Raw genomic sequence first — 22782 nt, 5'->3', positions numbered from 1 at the left:
TCAACATTATATTTTTTAAGCTTAATATGTACATTCAAGTCACTTCATAGTGTAGACTTCTCCATGGTTGATCAACTATCAGTTCACTCGGTCTTGCCAAAGTCAAATCTAATGGAATTAATGGTTGAGATTAGAAGGGGAAATCAATTTGATTAAGTATAGATTAATTTATACATTAAGACAAAAAAGGGAAATAAATCCACATATACCATCACAAGTTGTGTGGTGGAATGGATATGATCATTTTCATTAACGAACAGCGTCGGATTCACATTTTGCATGTGAAAAAAAAATCAATAGAGAGTGCTTCTCCCTCTAATAGGCCTTACGTGGCACAAATCTAAATTATTCATCCTTCCCTTAAACAGAAGTCTCGACTTCTATGTATGAAAAAGGTTTTTAATAGGAAGTGCTTTTTTTGATAAGCCTTAGGCAACGTAGTGTGATGGATATGATCATTCTACATTAACCAAAAGTCTGGCATTTTAGTATGGAAATTTGTGATAAGGAGCATTTTTTTTCTTTTAATATATTATATACCATTTAAATTTAAATTAATCAAATTTCAATACAAACTACTCTATTCATGGAGCAAAGGAGTAAATAGAAAAAGACAAATGCATCATGATTATTTTATGCTAAAGAAGCACCAAACAGAATATTATATACAGCAGAGGGAGTAAATAGTAAAGAAGCTCAACTTTTTTTTCTTCCTTGTGCCCTTCTTGGATCCCTCTCCATTGATAAAAAGAAAGAAACACTACACCCTCTTTTACATTACTATAGAAAAGTTAGAAGAAACTTCTCTCTCTATCTCCTCTTTTTCTCTTATGAAGAAGAGAACTTCTTTTTCTTCTTCAACAATTACTCTGTTTCTTTTCCATTTTCTTGCTCTGCTTTTGATGGCACTCTTAACTTTTTTACCAGAAACATCAGAAAATACCCAAAAAAATCAACCTTGTAAGAGGAGGAAAAAACAGCAAAAACAGAACAAGGAGAAACAAAAACAGCCATCTTCATGGGATCAATTGAAGAACTTATTGACTTGCAAACAGATTGAAAACTCAACTGTTCATGATCCTGCTTCCAAGAACCCTTCTTCCTCTGCTGCTGCTGTTGGAGCTTATTCCAAGTTGAGTTCTTGCAGTTCCATATGCACTTTCAGGTATTAATTACTTAATTATATTGCCCCTCAGTCCGAGCCAGGATTTTCAATAAGCAATCAAAATTTAAAGAAGCTGACACACGAACTAAGTGAACTGGTTCAACATCTACTATTTATATATAAAAATATTTTACCTATGATGTGCGACCTCATTCTTTTTTCATGGATAAAATATATGGATTTTTTTTTAAAATTTGAACCCGGAGCCTTTTGTACTATGTTAAATTGCGCCAACATCTCAAATAAAAATTTAAGATAGAAATAACATTTGTTCATATAGTTTTTTATGATTCGTACATGCATTGATCAAGTCGAAGAATCTGATATAAAGTCTCTACCATATGCACTTAGATTTTAGTATTTCCTCCTTTCTCTTTTCGATTCAATATTTGTTCGAAGATCTTTTTTATGCAAAAGCACACTCAACCAACCAAATCTATGATCTAAACTTCAGAATAATGTCTTAGAATATTATTCTTAAAATTTGAAACTCTATAACAATGATTGTGTCTTAATTTCATTGACCGAAAAGTGGTTTTTCGTGAACTTTACCCAAATTTACGTTGTTAGGAAAAATTACTCATATAGTTTTAATTATTTAATTATATTATGTCTCGATATCAGAGATGTTGTACATGGCAACACAAGAGTGGTACATAGAGCTGATAATTCCCCAGAAAGTAGCAGTTTAGGCCAAGAAACTCGTCTTCTAAGCAAGAATAAAACTTCTCATCATGGCCCTTCATCTTCAAGTTCGAGGTCTGTTGCTAGATCAAACGGTGGTGGTAGCTCCACGTACACTACTTCATCAAGAGGCATGCAATTTCGTAAGCTTTCTGGATGTTATGAGTGTCACATGATAGTTGATCCTAGCAGGTATATTTTAATTTTTCATTTTAGAATACATTAATTTATTTGTGATTAATAATCTTGGTTATAAATTAATGAGTGAAAATAATAATTAAAATATAAATTTATAGGTACCCTTTACCAAGGTCAACAATATGTGCATGTCCAGAATGTGGAGAAGTTTTCCCAAAAATTGAGAGCTTAGAACATCATCAAGCAGTTAAGCATGCTGGTAAATATTTTATTTTCTTGTTTATATTGGAAAAATCTCAAATACCTCATATTTTAAATATATTGATAATATAACTTTATTTTTATACTATTAAATCCCTTAAAATAAGTATAAATAATTGTCCATAAAAAACTTGTATATTTAGTACCCTGAAAAACATATAACACAAGTAAAATATTTACACTTAATAGTATCAAAATATGTATATTATTCGTGTCTATATGTTAAATCCTTTGTGTTACATTCCCCCCCCCCCCCCTATTTATTACTCGTATTCCTTTTGTTTGGTATGGGGGAGGGGGGGGGGGGCTTCAGGGGCTGTGGAAAATCTGGTTTTTTTGAAAAGTAACATAAAGCTAGTCCGATCAAGAAAAATATAGTCGATGGATATATAATACATACACATTATATATGTAAATTGACTAGCGAATTTAGATATTTTTGATTGAGTGATCAAATGTGTAATTTTCTCATTTCTAATTACTTGGTTTTCTTGCTTTCATGTATAGAAGAAAATGATTTTTTAAGTACTTAATTTGGTCATATTTATCCTAGAAAAAGCATGATTTCAATCTTGTATAAAGGAGACAAGCTTTAGACAACATTTAAGCTTTGAGTTATTTTAGGCAAAGTTCAAATTGTGTTAGTGGAGGCAAAACGGAATTGTTAATGCAATTTTTAGCCATGGGACTTTGTCCATTTAAAAATGAAACAAAATGTAATGTACTTTAAATGTTAAATATATTTTTGTGATACATTGGTTGAAACCCCCAATAAATACTTTGCCTTTTTTATATGGACCACTTGATATTTTAAGGACCATCTAGTAATATTTGCCAACTACCTCTTCATAAAATCGAAAAGAACTATACAGTATTACGTGGAGAAATTGACTATAATTTTATTTTATTTTATCTATCATATTCCACACCGACAACATGACACCCTAAATAACTCATACTACAATTAATATCTTTTTAGTTTGATAATGTTGAAGATTATTTTCTTTTGTTTTTAATTAAGAATTAATGCATACCTAAGAAAGAATCGAATCTTTTATACTGAGATATTACTTGTCTATGAATTATCAAGCATTTGGTAGTCCACTCCACTTAATAAAAAATGTTTTCTTATCTTGTTTAGCTATTTGAGTTCTAATTATGTATCATAGTACTAATTCTGGAATAGTTTATTCCTAAATAATTTCATAATTAGTTAATAACATTATATAACACCCATAATTGGTTGCTGGTTGGTCTGTAAGATTTGATATCTTACCAACTAGAAGTGAGTCCCCATTAATATTTTTTTCGTTTTTTGTTCGCATATTAGTGTCGAATATTGAAATTGACATGAATAAAATAAAATAAAAATAAAAAATCATATAATTGATCGTAATTAAGGCTCAATTTGTTGATTTTATTGATTACTATAGCGAAATTCTATTATAAAAAATATATAATATGATGAAAATTACTTTATAAAAAAATTTAACTATTATAATAAAATATTATATATTATAGAGTATGGTTCTATTTTAAAACTTATCACGTATTTACTTTTAAGTAACATGACAATTTATAATGTTGTAAAATATAACCAATTGAATTTACTGTTTATTTTTCTTAGCCGATAGGTATATATTACATATTCAATATGGATTATACATATTTTATATGTTTGCGAGTTAATTTTAATTTAAGTAATTGGACGACAACTATTTACATTAATTCTTTTATATAATATTATTTTCAGTGTCGGAGTTGGGTCCGGCAGATTCAAGCCGTAACATAGTGGAGATAATCTTCAAATCAAGCTGGCTCAAAAAGGACAATCCAATCTGCAAGATCGAACGGATATTAAAAGTCCACAACACCAAACGCACGATCCAACGGTTCGAGGACTGCAGGGACGCCGTGAAGATACATGCAGTCGCCACAGGAAAGAAAAACCCAAGATGCGCCGCTGATGGAAATGAACTGCTTAGATTTTACTGCACGAGCCTTACGTGCTCCCTCGGTGCACGTGGCTCGTCCAGCTTGTGTGGCTCCGTACCTGGCTGCGGAGTCTGCACTACCATACGCCACGGCTTTCAAGGAAACAAAACTAATGGGGTCTGCACAACTGCTAGTAGTGGGCGGGCCCATGATTGTCTCGGTAGCGGTACGGCCCGACGTAGGGCGATGGTCGTGTGTCGGGTCATTGCCGGTAGAGTCAAGCAGACGGCAAAGGATGTGGTAGCTTCTCCCACGGTGGAGGAGGAGAATTGCTCTGGCTCTGGCTCTGGTTCAGGCTTGTCGGCTGCTGGTTCAACCGTATACGATTCAGTAGGTGGATACGCTGGGATCTACTCGAATCTCGAGGAATTATACGTATTTAATCCAAGGGCTATACTTCCATGCTTTGTCGTGATATACGAAGCATTGGAATCTTAGGCTTACGTTTTTTTTTTGTATTTGTACTTGAGCTGTTTGTACGGTTTAGTTTGTTGTTTCTTTTTTGTCGTGTCCTTAAATTTATGTAACTAATTTCGGGTTGGTTAAAATTTTTTAACACCCCTGAGGTAATGCTGATCCAACTACGATTTTTGTACATATTTATTTGCCTTTTTTTCACATACTGTTAGTTTATTGAAGGTGAGTAAATACATTGATGTTTTAAAAGTTGAGCTACCCAACTGTACCATAATAAATATCTTAAAATATGACCCCTCAATGTATGCTTGAAAAAATTGGCGTCCTTCTACATTTAACTTGTCATTTTCTATGTCAATATCTGTTACCCCTTTAAGTTATAAATATTAATTATAGCGCAAAAAAAAAGGTTATATCTTCGTATCAATTTAATTAATCGGTTATACCAGCTTACTCTTATTTTTTAAAATTATCATATCAGGCTTATTAGAAAAATTATATATTAATGCACAAAACTTAATCTCGTTTCTTTCAATTCAAGGTTTACGTTTCTTCTTCTAAAGCTGCAACAGATAAAGGTAAAGAAACTGAATGATATGGATAGAAGTAGGGTAAAGGAAGCATTATAGTACTCAAAGGATAGCTTTGAACTGTGGATAATATCTACAGAGTTGGGGCCAGAAATGAGTCAAAAAAGAAGACAATATGATGATGATAATTTTATTGAAGTAGTACCTAATTGATTGATAATTAATTACAGTTCCTAGTGTTACCAAAATTAAGGGAAAAAGTTTGTTTTGTTATAGTTAGTGTTCAACGTTCTTTGTTATGCTTTACAATCATTACATTTTTTGGACTACTTTAAGTAAGAATTTATCAAAAACAATTATTTTATCTCTAAATTATAGATAAAAATAAAATATGCATATACTATACTACTAAACTTATTTTATTGTGACTAGATTGAATATATAATTGTTGTCGCGTAGAGCTACCAAAATTAAGGAAAAAAGTTGTAGTAGTAATCGCATGAATCAATCAATCACATAAATGTTTTTTTTTCCTTCTTTGTGTGATGATGTTATTAATGGATGAGCTGGAAGGGCACGTGGGGTCAATATTGGGACCACTGCAAAATTAATTGAACTTTAGAATAGAAAAGGGATGATAACACTTTGACTGCAGTGATGAACTAAAATTTACTTATTGCTTATACAGAATTGCTACTTGCTACTTGCTAGTACTTTTTTTTTTCTTCCTTTTGACTATCATTTCAATAGTTTATTAACATCAATTAAAGTAGGAGTTTTGAGTAATAATAAAAATGGACTTCTAAAACTAATTCAACTTCAAAAATTTTATTTATGAGATGATGAAAAATTATATGCAAGGAGACCAAGTTCCTCGTTCATAATTGATGTGGAAAACTCAATATACTTGCATGTCCGGGGCCTGCCAATCAAAACGTTGATAATATAATATGGGCTTAATATCGGGTAAATTAATAATTGCGAATGATCTGATTCTGATTCTGATATATTATGATAAAATTAAATAAATTTTGAATTTAACTCAATTTTAAAAATTAACTCATAATGTGAGAATTACTCACACTTAGGGGTGTTCACAGTTTGGATAAAAATCAATCCAAACTGAAAAATCAAACCAAATCGATTAAATAAATCAATTTTATTTGGGTTTGGTTTGATTTGGTTTTAGTTTTTTAAAAACCGATAGTGTTTGGTTTGAGTTTGGTTTTATTTGAAAAAATTGAAAAAATAACCGAAGCAAACCGACAAATTCTATACATATATTTTATAATTATACCTACATAATATATTATGTTTACAAATATTTTTAAAGATCTTATATATGTTTTCATCAAATTTTACTTTTAATCTATTTATGAAAGCAAAAATTGCTCAAAATGAGAATATTTATCTTATTGATTTCATGTATATGAATGTCTATGACAATTCTTGGTGGGACTAGAAATATCATTGTTTCTTCCTTCTAGGCCAAAATGGTAAATTTTGAAGCCTTATTCACAATAAATTTAGTTGTCACTTTTTCCCCGTTTTGAATTTATCATTGCTTTTATATTTTTATGTATAGTTAATAACCAAATAACGAACCAAACTAAATCAAAATCGATAACAACCAAACCAATAAATGTATATTATAATTGATTTGGTTTGATTTTGAGAATTTTAAAATCGATTAAGTTGATTTGATTTTGATTTTGATTGATAACCGACACTAAAAATTCAATATTTTTCTATTAAATTTTCCACTAAAAAATTTAGTAAAGTTCAAAACATTTTTGCTTTTATTTACATTGGAGAATGCAAAATAGATGAGAGTCGTCGTCCTTGGTTTTCACCCCCTCGTTGCAATACATAATTATTAATTATTAATGAAGATCACTGAATATCTTGCATTTGCTTATTTTAAATGGTGATAAATGATGGGTATTAAATTGTGTAGTTTGAAATGGAAACTTAGTACGTCTCCCTCCTTATATTTTGATTTTTGAAAACTGAGATTCACATTAATTCAGTGTTGTACAGGTATCGACCATTCTGGCAATCTGTTCTTTATTGTTAAAATAAATACTCATACTTCTTTTGTTAACTGAGCTGTCACTCATAGAGCATTTATTTATTTGATGTAAAAAATATATCTAACAATTACTTAGATCACATAAAATAAAATTGTAAATGAACCTCACATCAGTAAAGGATGAGAAGTCTGGGTTTTCTTATAAAGTTTGGACAATCATTCTCTCTTTAAATTGATTTTTGAAGTGTGAATTAGATAAAAATTTAATTTGACATGGTATCAAAATCAAACCCAATTCGATGTGATCCCACAGGGTCTGGAGAATTGTGGGGGAGGAATACCTCCGCCATGAATGTGAACGCACCAACGGACAATGGAATCTAGATAAAAAAAAATGCTTGAATCTATACGTGAGGGGGTGGTGAATGGAATGAATCCCACATCGGTGAGGGATTAGAACCCTAATCTCCTTATAAAACTCGGGCAATTTAAGATGTGAGTTAGACCCCAAGATTAATTTGACAAATATTCAATAATATACTCAGTATATTACTACAAGTGGGGTCTAGGAAGAGGAGAGGTAGAAAGGTTATTTTTGTAGGCCTTTGTGTCACGGACTTAGACTTAGACTAAGACCTTCGTGCGGCACTTGACAACTTACTCACGAATCTTTCACGATCTTGTAAGCTTAAGTAAGCCTTTAAGACTAGATCGCTAAGGAAATGCTAGATTGTAAGAAAGACAAGAGAGTTTTTTTGAAGAAAGCTTTTGTATTGCTTGAAAGAATACTTGATTGCTTGATTTCTGGATGATTTACAAATGAATGACCCCTTCTATTTATACTACTCCTAAGATGTTTAAGTGTAAATAAAAATTACTACACAAGTCCTTCCATATTTACAAACTAGTCTCTCTTCTAGACTTCTCTACACAACTAGAGAATTCTAATGACTTTCCATGCAAATTCATGGAATTCTAAAGTCTTCCAAGGAAATTCTCCATATGTCTCTAGAACCTTCCACTATGGACTAATATTTTTTTTCCTATGTAAGGCTTTCACATGGACAACTTTGTGACATTCAGCACTTAGTGGCGCTTATGTGGCATGATGATGGGTCATAACATTTGACTCAACAAAGCAAAATAAGGTGAGTAACATATTATAATCTGCCAATACAACGCCGAGTGTGGGGAATTGATATATGGTAGAATAGATGATTAAATCTTTGATTTTTTAAAATAAATGGTTGATACGACTTATTGAATTTTGTTGAAGGCGTTGAATCGGGGCAAGCACATAGATAGATATATAGTCGAAAAAATTATCGGGAAAATATCTTTTAATAAATAATTACTGATTTTAGCGATATTTTATTTATTTATTACTATTTATAGCAAGAAATAGAAATATTATGATATATCTGCAATGTATTAAAAGTGAATTATGCATGCAAGTATAAATGTATTATAAGTGTTTTAAAATATATTATACTTGTTTGGTAAAAAATTGACACAATATATTATAAGTGTATTAAATATATTATCAATGAATAAAACTTGTATTATATGAGTTTTATAGATTATTCTCGCTAATATATATTAAAATTGTATTAAAAATATATTATAAGTGTCCAACGAAAAAATATCATTACTATAAATGATAAATATTTTCTTAATATAGTATATTTATGTAAGTTTCCAATATAATCGCCGCTATTTAAGATATAGCTGAAATTATGAAGTTTTAAATGTTTAGCCATATCAGACAACTTCACACCCTACCAGATTGAAGTTGAAAATTCCAAATTGAAATTTTAAAATGAAATAATCTAGACTTGGATGCAATTAAAGATCTCTAATAAAATTATTGGTGATGTGAACTTGTTCTTTTCATGAGTATTTGAATGACAATGTCTAACCTTTCATTCCAATTTATGTGAGCATTCGTGATTCTAATGAAGTTCATTAGATGAAGTACTTGATTGCTCATCATTAAGCAAAAGGAAAAGAAGAGGAGAAATAGACAAGTTTTATCTGACATTTGTGATTATAAATTAGAATAAATACTTTGAAAAAGTCAGATATAACTTAAACAAGACACCTAAATCGGCTACATGGTGCAAACCATACTGTCTAATCTCGAACAGTCATCTTGTCTCCATGGGTCGAGTTAGACTTCATTTTTGGGCCAGAGCTCACCAAGGTTTTCAAATTGTTTCAGGATTGGGCTCTAGATAATTGCAGGTTTTTATCCATGGGCTTAGTTTGGGCTTCCGACCACATTGGTTTAGGTCTTTCTTTCTCTCATTCCTCCTATGAAGATTTTCATACATCGACAATTAATACAAGACCCCTTTTTATTAAAACTCTCACTATTTGGCATAAATATTAATCAATTTCTTTTCATATAGAAACATCGATAGTCAGAGTTACTCGATATTTATGATGGTGGATACAATTAAGTATTCATAGATAGAGTTAGTCCATACTAGTGTTGGTGGAGACAACATATGCCTAGTTGAATAGTTGATGTACGAACTTTGTGATGGTGGGGAGACAACAAGTGCTTGACATAAAATATTAATTAATTTCTTTTTATATATCTAAACATCGATAGACAGAGTTACCCGATATTTTTTTATGGTGGATACAATTAAGTCTTCATAGGCGAAGTTAGTTCATACTAGTGTTAGTGGGAGACAACATATACTTGGTCGAATAGTTCATGTGCAAACGTTGTGCTGGTGGGGAGACAACAAATGCTTGACATAAAATAGTAGGCAATTTCTTTTTCTATGCCTAAATCTTGATAGACAGAGTTACTCGATATGTGGTGGATATAATTAAGTCTTGATAAACAGAGTAATTAGCCGAGGTAGGAGATAATAAATGCCTTCGAGGTGCGAACAAGATAGTTTGAATACGATATATAGTTATAAAAAAATCAACTTTTAAATTGAAATTAACTATCCAACATCCAATGGTAAAACGAAAATTAATCAAGCTGATAATTAACCTTTTTAAACAAAACTATCTCACAGAATTTGAACTCAAAGCAACACATATTTTCTGACGTATAATATAGGCCCTAGCACATGTAGTACTCATTTGGGAGTGATTCTTAGAGAATATTATCTTAGGAAAAAAGGCAAGTTATTATTCATTCATATTCATTGATGTCGTACTTTTAAAACTTCTTTGCTTTTAAATTTGAAACTAGGCCAGTCAATCATGTCTTAGTGAACTTGTTGTCTACTACTAATTTAATCATTTAAATATAAATGTGATTAGCAAGTCATCATTTACAATCCTAGTTTTTACATCTCATAAATTGCAAGTAGATAATCACCATAATATTAAGCTTTTTGTCGTTACCTAGTGCAAAAAATTCACCTTTCTTTTTTGTGATTGAATGGTATTTTTCATGCATGCTTCTATAACTTGTTCATGGGGAATGCCCCCTAATATATTGAGGCAAATAATAAAGGACGATTTTTCATTTCAAATGACTCCATTACTTTTGGATTGACCGATGCATTGAAAAATATTAAAACATATACATATAATACAATCACACTCATTTTGAATTCGAAAATTTTAAATTATGGATTCACCTATGTTAGACGAACATGCATATATAATTCTAATTAAGCAAAGGTGGAGCTGGACTATAGCTTACGGGTTTGGCCGAAAATCAAGGATTTTGGTCCAAATTATGATTTTTTTAAAAGAATTTTGTTCAATATATATATATATATATATATAACTTAAATGAACTAAGATCTTGAATCATAAATTTCAAATTTTGATTCCACCTCAACTCTGAATTTGGTATAACTATTCATAAGAGTTATTTGCAAAAGGTTAGAAACAAAAATATTAGTAATTATTACCATGCTAACATGATTATTTGAATCAGGACTTTGATTTTTCAGAGTGAGTTAATATTAAATCATAGTACAAGACATGATTATTACTTGGAAGTTAATGAAATTAACAATCTAAATAAACAATTGTAATTTGAAAGGACAGCAAAAGCCCATACATATGATTTGGTCACATGGTTAAAGAATTGAGACATCACTTTTCCAATTGTCATGAATATATATAACCTTAGCTAGCCAAAACTTAGAACAAAATACAAAGGCTTTTGTGTTCTAATAACAAAGAGAAGAACAATAATGTACACTAACACAGCTTCTATTCAAAGAGAAAGCTTTGTTATACAAGTTTCAGAAAATTTTCAATCTTCACAAGCTATTAGGCCATCTTCTAATAAATTGATCAATTTCTCAGCCATGAAGCTTTTCGATCGCTTCCGCAAGATCGTCATGCGGTTCGTTTTTCCTGTCCCGACGTCCGGCCGAAGGAGGCCGAATCGAACTGAGGCAGCGATGTCGGCCTCCAGGCCGGGCTCAGGACAGAGACGTAGGTCTTGTGATCGGCCCGACCCGCCCAAGACCTCGTGTAGCTCCTATTATTCGTCAACTTCTCATTATAATGAAGCTATAGCTGATTGTATAGAGTTCTTCAATAAGTCATCACAAGATCAGGGAATTTTTAGTGGTAGAAAATCAGATGTTATTGTGTGATTTTTTATTTTTTTTGGCTAAAGTGATTAATTATGTGCAACCATGCTTGTAGCTTGTGTTGATTTTTTTTGAATTTTATGAGTTCAAATTTGATGTTGTAAATTTAAACATAGATGTATATGTGGAATATCTTCAGCTTTTATTAAAGCAGCTGATTTGATTTTCTAAATTAAATCTTTGAAGATAATATATATCTCATGTGCTGGTCCATTTTTCCTTCCTACTAGACGGTGAATATGATGAGTTGCAAAAGAAGAAATTTAATTAATTCTTGAAATTTGGAAAACTTATTCTCGATTTATATTAGTACAAGAAACAAAAGGAATTACATATCATTCAAGTAATAATATATCATTATTGAAAATTTTACACAAGAAATCAAATATGCATGTTAACCAACCTTTCTTCACACCTTGATTTCAAGCAAAATCATTGGAAAATTATAAGCTATGTATAGAAAATTGCATGTATTAATTACTTCTTATGATGTCGAAACCAATTTCGGTAAGATGATGGATGATGTCTCCTTGCGCATCGAGTTCACGAAAGCCTTGAGATCTTTTAAGCGATAGGAAGAAATCGACTAGTATATTTTGTTTGTTTTAAACTCAAGCAGATTGAATATTATTATCAGAATTACTACCTCTCTTTCTAGAAAAAATTCCCCCAATCAATGGAATAATTAGCGGAATTTTTTTCTTCTTCTTCTTCTTGAGTGAAGGAACATGATCATCACCTTGTGGAGAATTTGTAAATGTAACATATCTTTTTTTGTGAAACTCAATATTATTTTGATCATGTGCCATAATTTGTGACTTCTCGATATATTTAAGGTCTTCGATTTCTGATACCATAACTTTTTGTTGCTCAAATTTTAGCTTATCAAGCTCATTTCTTGTGCGTTCAAGTTCTTCTTCTAAAGAAGAGAGACAAGTAGCCATTACCAATCTTTCTTCTCTTGCCCTTTCTAGTCTTTGCTTTGTCTCAATTAGCTCATCATTAAACAAGTCGTCACTTTCGTTTTCATGACTCACTCCATTCTGTTTCTGCAAAATAAATAAATTAAGTTATACATATCAGATCATATTTGTTATATAGCATCAACTTGAAGTTACTTGTTGTTGAAGGTAATAACTTAATTAGTTTGATGAAGTTTATATCTGCTTCAAAAAAAAAATACTTTGATCAGTCGGTTCATCCTCTTTTCCACTACATATATGTCAGTCTTTATTCTCCAACATTAAAAAAAAAAAAAACATATACGTATATACTTGTATTGCCGCTTAAGCAAAGTTTCTTTTCTTCCTTTTACTGCTTAATGTTGGTTATTACAACTCGATAAAATTCTATTCACATCATTATGTTCGGTAAAAAAATTGAAAAAAGTTACTATAGAAAAATATTGAAATGGAAAAAATACTTCGAAGATCAATTTGTTTCTATGCAATAATCAAGAATTGAACTTGATGAATATACTTTAGGAAGAATTAATACTATTCACAAATGGAGACTTTATTTTTTCTTTTTAGTTCCCGGAGTATGAATTTTGCTATAATTTCTTAGATTTTTATTATAATAATGAAGCTTGTAGTTTTCATACACGACGCTAATATATTTAACTGAAGTATAATAGGTAACAAGTATAAACAAAATTTCCATGTTACCTATAGGCTATAGTCATATAGTTAACAAAAGTTTAATTAAGTAAGAAGTTAAAGATGATACATATCAATATATCATATAGTATACACCAAGGTGCGTAAATTACAAACTTATAGCTTTCAAGTGAAAATATTTCTGCCATAGCGCAAATAACGTGATTTAAATTTATTCAACTTCTATACATATAATAATTAAATTTTACACTATTTAGATCATATAAAAGATAAGCATATACATGTAACTGTTTGTAAAAAGTGAATCACTAATATGAAAAAGAAGGCATACTATTTTACGTGCTACAAAATTATCAAAATTACTCTAATAGTGTAAAATGATTCATACTATCGTGCGTGCGTGTATATGAGTTAAATTCTATTTATATATATACTAGTAAGGGATAACAAAAAGTGGAGACGGTAATGGATAACCTGTTTAAGCTTATTAGCAGAGTAAAGTTCTTCAGCAAGAACTCTTTCTCCGAACAACATGACGGCTTCTTTCACTGAACGAAACGGAGCACTCGTATCGATTTCCGCCTTCCCCATCATCGTCACTCCTCCTTCTGATTCTTCCATATCTTTTATTATCAGTTTCAACACTACAGATCAAATGTGTTTATTATCAGTTTCAACACTATTATTGATCAAATATGTGTATATATGTTATGTTTGTGGAAGTGTGTTCGATGAATGAGAGACTATAAAAGAGCTTAAAAAGTGGAAACAAAAGAAGATGGAGAAGTGGAGCTTCGTTTCTTCAATTCCACTTCACTAGAATTATTCTGCCTTGGACCTCTTTCTTTTGGTAAAAAAATGAATTGATTCAAGCTGAAGCTTAGGCAAATTGGGCTGGATTGTATGGGCTTATTGCTGGGCCTACTTTGATTTTGACTTAGGAAAAAGACGTTTCTAACCTTAGCTCAACCCACACGAATAAGGGACTTTTACGGGATAAAGTTTACAAATAGCCATTCTTTAACCCCTTTAATTGAAAAATAATTGATATCATAAAGTTTTAATTGACCCTATAGTTTTACTTGTGAAATTTAAACTCTATAATAATTAATTTTTTTCGTTATTTTCATCAAAGTAGGGCCAAAAATAATAATTTTACATAACTTTTGCGTAATTTTCTTCATATCGAGCTGACATCCGTTACTTCTGTCATTCAATTGAATGAATTTTCGTTCTAGAAGCTAACACCTTTACAAAACTATACAAGCAAATAACAAATTACTAATCTGTACCCGTTCATAAGATCTGCCTATTTTAAAAATTGCGCAACACAAGTTTTTGGGATATACTAAGGGTCTGTTTGGAAAGCCACTTGGTAATTAAAATTGGTGTAATTACTGGGATAGTAATTACCAGGCTAGTAATTACTCTAACTTGTTTGTCATAATGTAATTACAAGTGTGTTCTTTGGTTGCACAAGAGTAATTACAAGATTATATTAGATTTTTTTTAAAAAAGTTAGTTATGTAAAATTGAAAATTTATATTCGATAAATAAGAGTATTCATAAATAATGTTAAATTAAATATTCAACATATATTTTGTATTTTAAAAATATATTAATTAGTAAACACATGTTCTTAACTAATATTTTAAAAAATCAATTTATATCTTTCAAATTAATATATTTTAATTAAATTAATCATAAAAACTAAAAATATAAGATTTATACGAACATCATAAAATGCATGTTTGACAAAAATATTAAATATTATAAATATAATATCATAGTAAAGTTATTAAAATAATTGACAAAAAGATAATCTATCAAATCTAACTAGTAAATAAATGGCTTGCAATATGAAATATCAAGTCAATACTACTAAAAGAAATGAAACTAAAAATATAACATAAGTTCTAAATTCAAAATAAAAAATTTAACATAATACTCTTATGTCAAATTTCAATATAACGTACATAAATATGATTTAAAAGGAAAAAACATATGTTTATAACTTTATTCAAAAATAAATTCAATTTTAATTTAAAAATTAGAATACTAATAAAATTAAGCTAATGAAAAAAACAAACAGAGAATAAATAAATAAATAAGATAATATGAAAAATTGCACGGAGTCACATGAAGTAAAGGTTGAGAATGAGAAGGAAATGAAAAATAAATATTATAAAATAAAATATATATTTTAAAAATATTAGAATAATAAAAATAAAAAGAATTTAAATAATAGAAAATAATAATAAATTAAAACAAAAAAATAAAAATTGAAATAAAAGAGAGAAATTAAAAAATAATCAGCTTGTAATTATACCATGTAATTACTAGCAATTCACAACCTTCCCTGTGAATTGGAGAGTGTAATTACCTGGCCAACCAAACAGGTTAGACAGTGTAATTACACCAAATTACACCAAATTTAATTATCAGGGTGACTTTCCAAACATACCCTAATAAGAACAATTGAATTACACTAATAGTATAACATGTGAATTATATATACTGAAAATATATAACATACACACTTGTTGCATATTTGATATTAAAAATAATTCTAAATAGATATAGAATGTAATAGATTTTGTTGCAGAATAATCATTTCTGGTCTATGAATATTTTCAATAATTTTTCATTTCAATAATCCAATATTAAAATTGGGTATTTATCCACAAACACACTCAGCTGGTCAAACAAACATTTGAAACTCCGACAGAACCCCCCCCCCCCCCCCAAATCCCCCCCAAAATAAAAAGGTAAAAAATCCAAGCAGCCAGCTACTTCTCTTGTCAACATCGTCTTGTCCGCCACAACCTGGAGAAACTTTTTCTCATTTTTAATATGAATCTACAAAAATTATATTCTTTTTATTTCGTGTGTTTTGGTTTACCAGAACATCAATTTTTAAAAAGAGATTCACTATAATATATGAGCAAATTATATCTCATAAATAAGATATTAGAATATTCTAAAGCATCGTATTGATAAATGACATATTTTAATATTTATTTTATAAATAAATATTTGTGATTATAAACTTTTAAATACACATAATTTTATAAAAAATCAATAATAATTAACTTATTTTTTAATATTATCTTTTCACATGGTGTAGACAATCTATTCACACAAATCATGAATTTTTTTTACAAAATTTAAATAATAGATATTTTAACAAAAAATATAAACTTATGATACAAGTTTTATACTTAAATTTTTAAATTACGATTTCATATTCTAATTTTTGGAAAATTTATAATTTTTGGAAAATCATGATCACTAAATAATTTCATATAGGAATATTAATTTAAAATCATCATCTCAAATATCAATAAAAGCTCATATACTCCTTGCTACGGTTAAGTTTCTGCACTATGAAAGTAACGAACAGTTGGGTAATTAGCAAGCCAATAGCCATACCAAATTCTTATATTCTTTGTTAAATCCTCACGCATATGTTTTATTGAAATCCCAACTGTTCAAACTTACGATCAACTTCATAAGAGAGAAACTTTATATTAGCGTTAAAATTAAGATCTTCACACAACTCTGTTTCAACCTCACCATTTATTGTCCCCCTTTTCCTCTTCTCTTTTTCTCCGTCACACGATTTATCTCACTGTTACCCAAAATGTCGGTCACCCTTAGCTCGCCGTCCGTCCGATCCTTCCATATTTCACGATCACATCATAAAACTGTCTTTAGGCCACGTGTCATTGTGTCTGCCGTCCGATCTAGTGATAGCGTAGGAGTAGCACCAATTTTGACCAAGTTGCAGAAAGACTGTGCTACTCCTCTGCCAGTTTTGCGCCACGTGGCGGACGCCATGGCCGCTGATATGCGGGACGGGCTTGCCGTCGATGGCGGCAGTGATCTGAAGATGATACTTAGTTATGTCGATACTTTACCAACTGGGTACGCTACTAATTTATTTTTTTCAGTTACTTACTGAAGGTGCTACTTTGGTTGCCATTATTAATTTCTCTTCTCGAAGAATTAACCTAAATAGCCGTCTATGCAACGTCTTAAACTAATAATAATTGGTGAATGTATAATATATGTGTTACTTTTATTATCTATGCATACTCTCTAGAAAAAATAATCAAGTTGGTCGGCCGGCTATTTGTGTAAAGATGTCATTATTTTTGCCTATTTTCAGTTATAGTTATTTTTGGGTATTGGGTGTAGTTCAGAAGTTTAATTTGATGGGCATAGTCATAAGGAGTTACAGGGTTTAAAAACTTAGTCTTTTTCATTGCGTTTGTTAGCTCATCTAAAAGTTTAAGTTGAATAATTGTATTATGTATGAATACGCCCTCACATGTGGGCCTGAGGTTTGTTCATGGGACAAACACATTGAAATATTTTTGACTTTTATGGACGGGGATGGTATTTGAATCAATAACTTTTGTCTGCTTTGATATCATGTTGATGTGTGTGACTATCTCATCTAAAAGTTTGAGCATGTTTTAGTGTCTTGCTTATATATTACTCCCTCCGTTTCATTGTGTTCTAGTTTGATGGACACTAAGTTTAAGAAAGTAAAAGAATACTTTTGAATCTTATGGTCTTAAACTAAAATATTTGTAATGTACCAAAATGTCATTTGAATCATGTGATCTTAACATCTAATGTAGGATGTTGGAATTAAAGAGTTAATACATATAGAAAGTAATGTTCTTTTTCAACATAGTACAAAGGAAAGTAAGGCACACATGTTGAAATAGAGGGAGTACTGTGTAGTATGTAGTATTTATGTTTCTAACATTTCCAAGTGTAGTTTCTATTCCTTCACTTGTTTGATTGTTGACCTTGTTCTTATATATGCTACAACTTTTAATGATTTATGAAGGAATGAGAAAGGTTTGTTTTATGCGTTGGACCTCGGTGGTACAAACTTCCGAGTGTTAAGGGTTCAGCTAGGTGGTAAAGAAGAGCGTGTAATCGCCACTGAGTTTGAGCAAGTCTCTATACCCCAAGAATTGATGTTTGCAACCTCCGAGGTTGGTTAGTTTTTCTTGTTATAATGGACTTGACTGACCAATACTATCTTCTTCTTTTTTTCTTTTGTTCTTGTATTCATCTCTGCATTGGTTTATTCTAGGAGCTGTTCGATTTCATAGCTTCTGCGCTTGGAAAATTTGCACAAAAGGAAGGTGGGAACTTTGAGCTGCAACAAGGACGGACAAGGGAAATAGGATTCACGTTTTCTTTTCCAGTGAAACAGACATCAATTAGAACTGGAATCCTAATCAAATGGACAAAAGGTTTTGCTGTCTCTGGAACTGTTAGTATTTCTTGACTCTCTCATTTATGTAAAACAGTGGCAGATTTTAGACATCTTACTAATTTAGCCTATGACTGGTTCTGGCATCATACATTGCTAAGATGGTCTACTAATACCGCGTTTAGTTTCAGTAAAGATGGTCAATTTTCCTCACACTACTAAAATTTCCAACGAACATTTTTACCATTTTTTGAATCACGAACCGGAATCATCTATTTGGTATAATCATGTAATTCCATCCCCAATCGATTGTGCATGTGAGACTTAAAGTCAATCTGTTTGATGGACAAAGGTATGTTTCATACTGTGAGTCCATTGTTTCCAGATAAAACAAAAATTTTGAAGTACTGGTTACAGTATGATTACTGATTAGTAAGTTCAGTAATTAGAGGGATCATTTCTTCGATCTTAAAAGTTGAATAGGAAAATGCTGGATTCCAAACTAGTAGAGATGAGTTTTGAACATTAATTTTTAACTTAGTCTCTCTTATCATTATCGTTTTCATTTCACCTGCGGATTATTTTCTTGATTCCGGCATAACATGGAACAGGCGGGAAAAGATGTTGTTGCTTGTTTAAATGAAGCCATGGAGAGGCAGGGAATGGATATGCAAGTGTCTGCCTTGGTAGGTTCTTGTTAAACTTCATGCATATTTGAAGTAATGTTGGAGAATAGCCTGGCGCCTCCTTAGTTCAATAGTTTCATGATTTCATTGTCAAGTTAGGTCAATGACACTGTGGGAACACTTGCCGGAGCAAGATACTGGGATGATGATGCCATGGTTGCTGTCATTCTTGGGACTGGAACCAATGCTTGCTATGTAGAACGAGTGGATGCTATTCCTAAGCTGACCAAAAGGATGTCCAAGTCTCCAATAACGGTAAGTAGAGTCCAAATCTCCTTTGTCAAGTTATATCATGAATTAGCAACTGTTGAGTTCGAGATAATATCGGATCCATCATTATATTTTAGATTGTGAATACTGAATGGGGTGCATTTTCAAATGGCCTTCCTTTAACCGAGTTTGATAGAGAAATGGATGCCGAGAGCATTAATCCTGGTGAGCAGGCAAGTATTTATTGACTCAAATTATGAAAATCTCTTTTCTTCATAGACTTGGCATCACACAGCTTTTTCATGATCTTTTCTACTGTCTTATTTCTTGATGAAGATTTTTGAAAAGACAATATCGGGTATGTACCTTGGAGAAATTGTGAGACGGGTGCTGGTCAAAATGGCCAAGGTTGGGGGTTTATTTGGTGGCAGCTATGTTCCGGAAAAGTTAGTCACTCCATTTGTGCTGAGGTAATTATATATGTTATATCAGAAGTTGCTGATGCAAATGTTTTCGGAGAAGTATTAGTTTTGTATGTCAGAGTTTTGTATTGTTCCCTTTGTTCCATGAATAAGTTGAAATCACCCTACATTTCTGTCACTGTTGCCTGTTATTACCATGTATCTCCTGTATAAATTGGTCTCCTACTCTTCTTGGTTTTATACTCACTCGATCTGATCTGCATCATATAGGACACCTGATGTCTGTGCCATGCAGCAGGATACATCAAAAGATCTTGAAGCTGTTGAGTCTGTCCTCTATGATGTAGCCGGGGTATATTCTTTAGCACTCGTGTTTTAACTTACATTGCAACGCTCTTTCCAGTCACATATCTTCTAGGCCAATTTTTTCCGATTGAATAGTTGTTATCTAATAATTGATTCATGAAGAGCCCTACATTTTGAACATCTATATTCATTCCAAAGACAACATTCAAAAGGATAGTTTAGTAGCTGTTTCCATAAAAAAGAACATTTTTTCCGAGTTATGCTTGTAGATAAATACATAATAACAACAATAACTACTACTACTTCTATTACGCCTCAATCCCAAGCACGTTGAGGTCAGCTATATGAATTCTCGTTGTCCATGTTGTTAAGCCTGTCCAGTGCAATATTCTAAAAAATTAGTCTCTCTAGCATTAGAAGTTCTTTACAAAATATTTTCCTTTCTTTAGTGTATGTTAGAAACTGACTCTCCTTGTCTTATAGAGTATGAAAATGTAGTACCTGAAAGAAGTCTACGAACCTTTTGATGTTCATAATTAGCTTTCGATTATTGGTTTTCAGGTAAAATCCGATCTAAGTGCAAGGAAAACAGTCGTGGACATTTGCGATACTATTGCAAAACGAGGGGGTCGTTTGGCTGGTGCAGGAATTGTTGGGATTCTACAGAAAATGGAGGAGGATTCTAAAGGCATCGTCTTTGGTAAGAGAACAGTTGTAGCGATGGATGGAGGCTTATACGAGCACTATCCTCAGTACAGAGGATACCTCCAAGAAGCTGTCACAGAGCTTCTAGGCTCGGAAATTTCGAAAAATATAGTGATAGAACATTCAAAAGATGGATCTGGAATTGGAGCTGCATTATTAGCTGCTGCAAACTCAAAGTATGAACATGATTTTTAAGGAAAATGCTAAATTTCACGTCTTTTTGCTTGACGGAAAATTACACGAGCATTTGTATTTTTCTTGCAATTTAGAATGTTCTAAGAAGGATTGTTTATTGGATTTCTCATTCTTTAAGTATAGAGGCTCTTGTTTGTGATGCCATTTTTGGACTCCCATTATGGTAGTGAAGTACGAAGAAGTGGGGATTTATATAGCCAACCCTAACTTGTTTGGGATTGAGGCGTGGTGGTTGTTGTATTATGCAGTAGTGATGTATTTATGTGATAAAAGCAGATGTATCAGTAAATATAGAGACTGCTTATAAATTGTTGAATAAACACATTTCTATGGTATTTGAGAATTTTCTCAGTTTTGTTTCTTATATTGGTTATTCATACAACCACATTTTAATAGACATTTTCTTGTTCTTTATTCAAACCAAAATTTGACAAATACAAGATCTTGGAAGTTATAAATTTCATAACATTAACAGATCAAAAGTCTAGACATGATTCACAGCCATACTGTTCATGACAGGAGAGGTCCATGAGACAAACTCAGAATGCAATGGATGACTTTAATGCAGTATTGAATGAAGAACATAAACAAACTGGCTCACCTTTACTAGACATGGAGATCAGTGATTTCAGAGACTTCTTCATTGATTCAGGAATGAAATGAAATATAGGCTTGTGACAGGAAGATACATGGACCAACAACCATACTTGCGGCAGAATTGATAGAGCTTTTCCTGATGCAGATTGAATGAATTTGATGTCCACTTCTCAGGTACTAATTGTGGAACCACAGTTCTTGAGTTGATTTCTTAGATGGTGGTGACTTAACTAATAGCTATTATCTTAGAAAGTCGGTTTTATTCTGAGATAATAATCATTAGTTAAAGTTTTTCAAAAGTGAACACATACACCCTCTAGGGACAACAGTTGGTATTGGAGGAAGCTTAACTCCCTCAAACTAACTATGTACCAATGGAGCATATAATGTGAGATGTAGGTACAATGAATTGTTGGGTAGGAAGCTGAAATGAAACAATGCTTAAAATGGATAAAAGGAAGACACTGGAAACAATATAAGAAGGAACTAGCTACAGCTATATGGGGAGCTAGAATCTACCACACTTGGAGAGCAAGAAACTGAAAACTGTTTAGAGGGAAAATTGTAATTGTACATACAGAAATTACAATCACACAAATAAAGAAAAAGATAGCTAAAATAGTGGATTACTTGATGGACAATAGGAAAGCTATTAGATGTAGATACTTGGTCCAGAAATTTTGTAACTAGATAATTTTCTTTGTTTGAGGCTTTAGAGGAGAGGGTACCCTTTGGTTTATCTTCCTAAAGTGCTCTCTGGGTGTAACTATCTCCATCAAATATCTAACAAATTATGTACGTTAGATTTGATGAGAACTATGAGATTAAAAACAATATATGATTAAACCATAAATATTAGAAAAGTCTCGTCAAATTTTAAAAACTACAACACAAAAATTGTACTAAATCCTAAAAATAGATCTGAAATAACAAAAATTGCAAAAATCATACCTCCATGAGTTCCCGCTAAACCTTTTTTCCTCCTTAATTCT

At 31.4% G+C, this 22782-nt stretch overlaps 4 protein-coding genes and 1 long non-coding RNA gene across 5 annotated transcripts; 3 read left to right on the top strand and 2 right to left on the bottom strand.

Annotated features, from left to right (window-relative positions):
• The first annotated feature begins 723 nt into the window (after positions 1 to 723).
• On the top strand, positions 724 to 4839 carry LOC129904188 (uncharacterized). The gene is made up of 4 exons (XM_055979728.1): positions 724 to 1165; positions 1790 to 2041; positions 2146 to 2246; positions 4002 to 4839. Exons 1-4 carry the CDS (start codon positions 831 to 833, stop codon positions 4679 to 4681), a joined length of 1368 nt encoding a protein of 455 aa, XP_055835703.1. The 5' UTR covers positions 724 to 830; the 3' UTR covers positions 4682 to 4839.
• Positions 4840 to 11403: 6564 nt separating this feature from the next.
• LOC129902330 (uncharacterized) lies at positions 11404 to 11814 on the top strand. The gene has a single exon (XM_055977543.1). It carries the CDS (start codon positions 11404 to 11406, stop codon positions 11812 to 11814), a length of 411 nt encoding a protein of 136 aa, XP_055833518.1.
• Positions 11815 to 12127: 313 nt separating this feature from the next.
• Positions 12128 to 14141, bottom strand: LOC129903380 (WEB family protein At1g75720). The gene is made up of 2 exons (XM_055978916.1): positions 13905 to 14141; positions 12128 to 12860 (listed from the first exon to the last, which is right to left on the bottom strand). The coding sequence occupies exons 1-2, from the start codon at positions 14049 to 14051 to the stop codon at positions 12423 to 12425; spliced, it is 585 nt and encodes a 194-aa protein (XP_055834891.1). The 5' UTR covers positions 14052 to 14141; the 3' UTR covers positions 12128 to 12422.
• Positions 14142 to 16787: 2646 nt separating this feature from the next.
• LOC129902876 (hexokinase-2, chloroplastic) lies at positions 16788 to 21528 on the top strand. Its single transcript, XM_055978311.1, has 9 exons — positions 16788 to 17357; positions 18295 to 18445; positions 18547 to 18729; positions 19281 to 19355; positions 19455 to 19610; positions 19703 to 19798; positions 19902 to 20035; positions 20258 to 20339; positions 20855 to 21528. The coding sequence occupies exons 1-9, from the start codon at positions 17074 to 17076 to the stop codon at positions 21191 to 21193; spliced, it is 1500 nt and encodes a 499-aa protein (XP_055834286.1). The 5' UTR covers positions 16788 to 17073; the 3' UTR covers positions 21194 to 21528.
• Positions 20476 to 22465, bottom strand: LOC129902877 (uncharacterized). The gene is made up of 2 exons (XR_008770164.1): positions 21795 to 22465; positions 20476 to 20666 (listed from the first exon to the last, which is right to left on the bottom strand). It is a non-coding gene; the product is annotated as an uncharacterized LOC129902877 (long non-coding RNA).
• Between the last annotated feature and the right edge of the window lie 317 nt (positions 22466 to 22782).

Source organism: Solanum dulcamara, chromosome 9, assembly GCF_947179165.1.
Source record: "Solanum dulcamara chromosome 9, daSolDulc1.2, whole genome shotgun sequence".
Lineage (NCBI taxonomy): Eukaryota > Viridiplantae > Streptophyta > Magnoliopsida > Solanales > Solanaceae > Solanum > Solanum dulcamara.
Note: the sequence above shows the minus strand (reverse complement) of the source record. Positions and strands in the feature narration are given on the sequence as shown.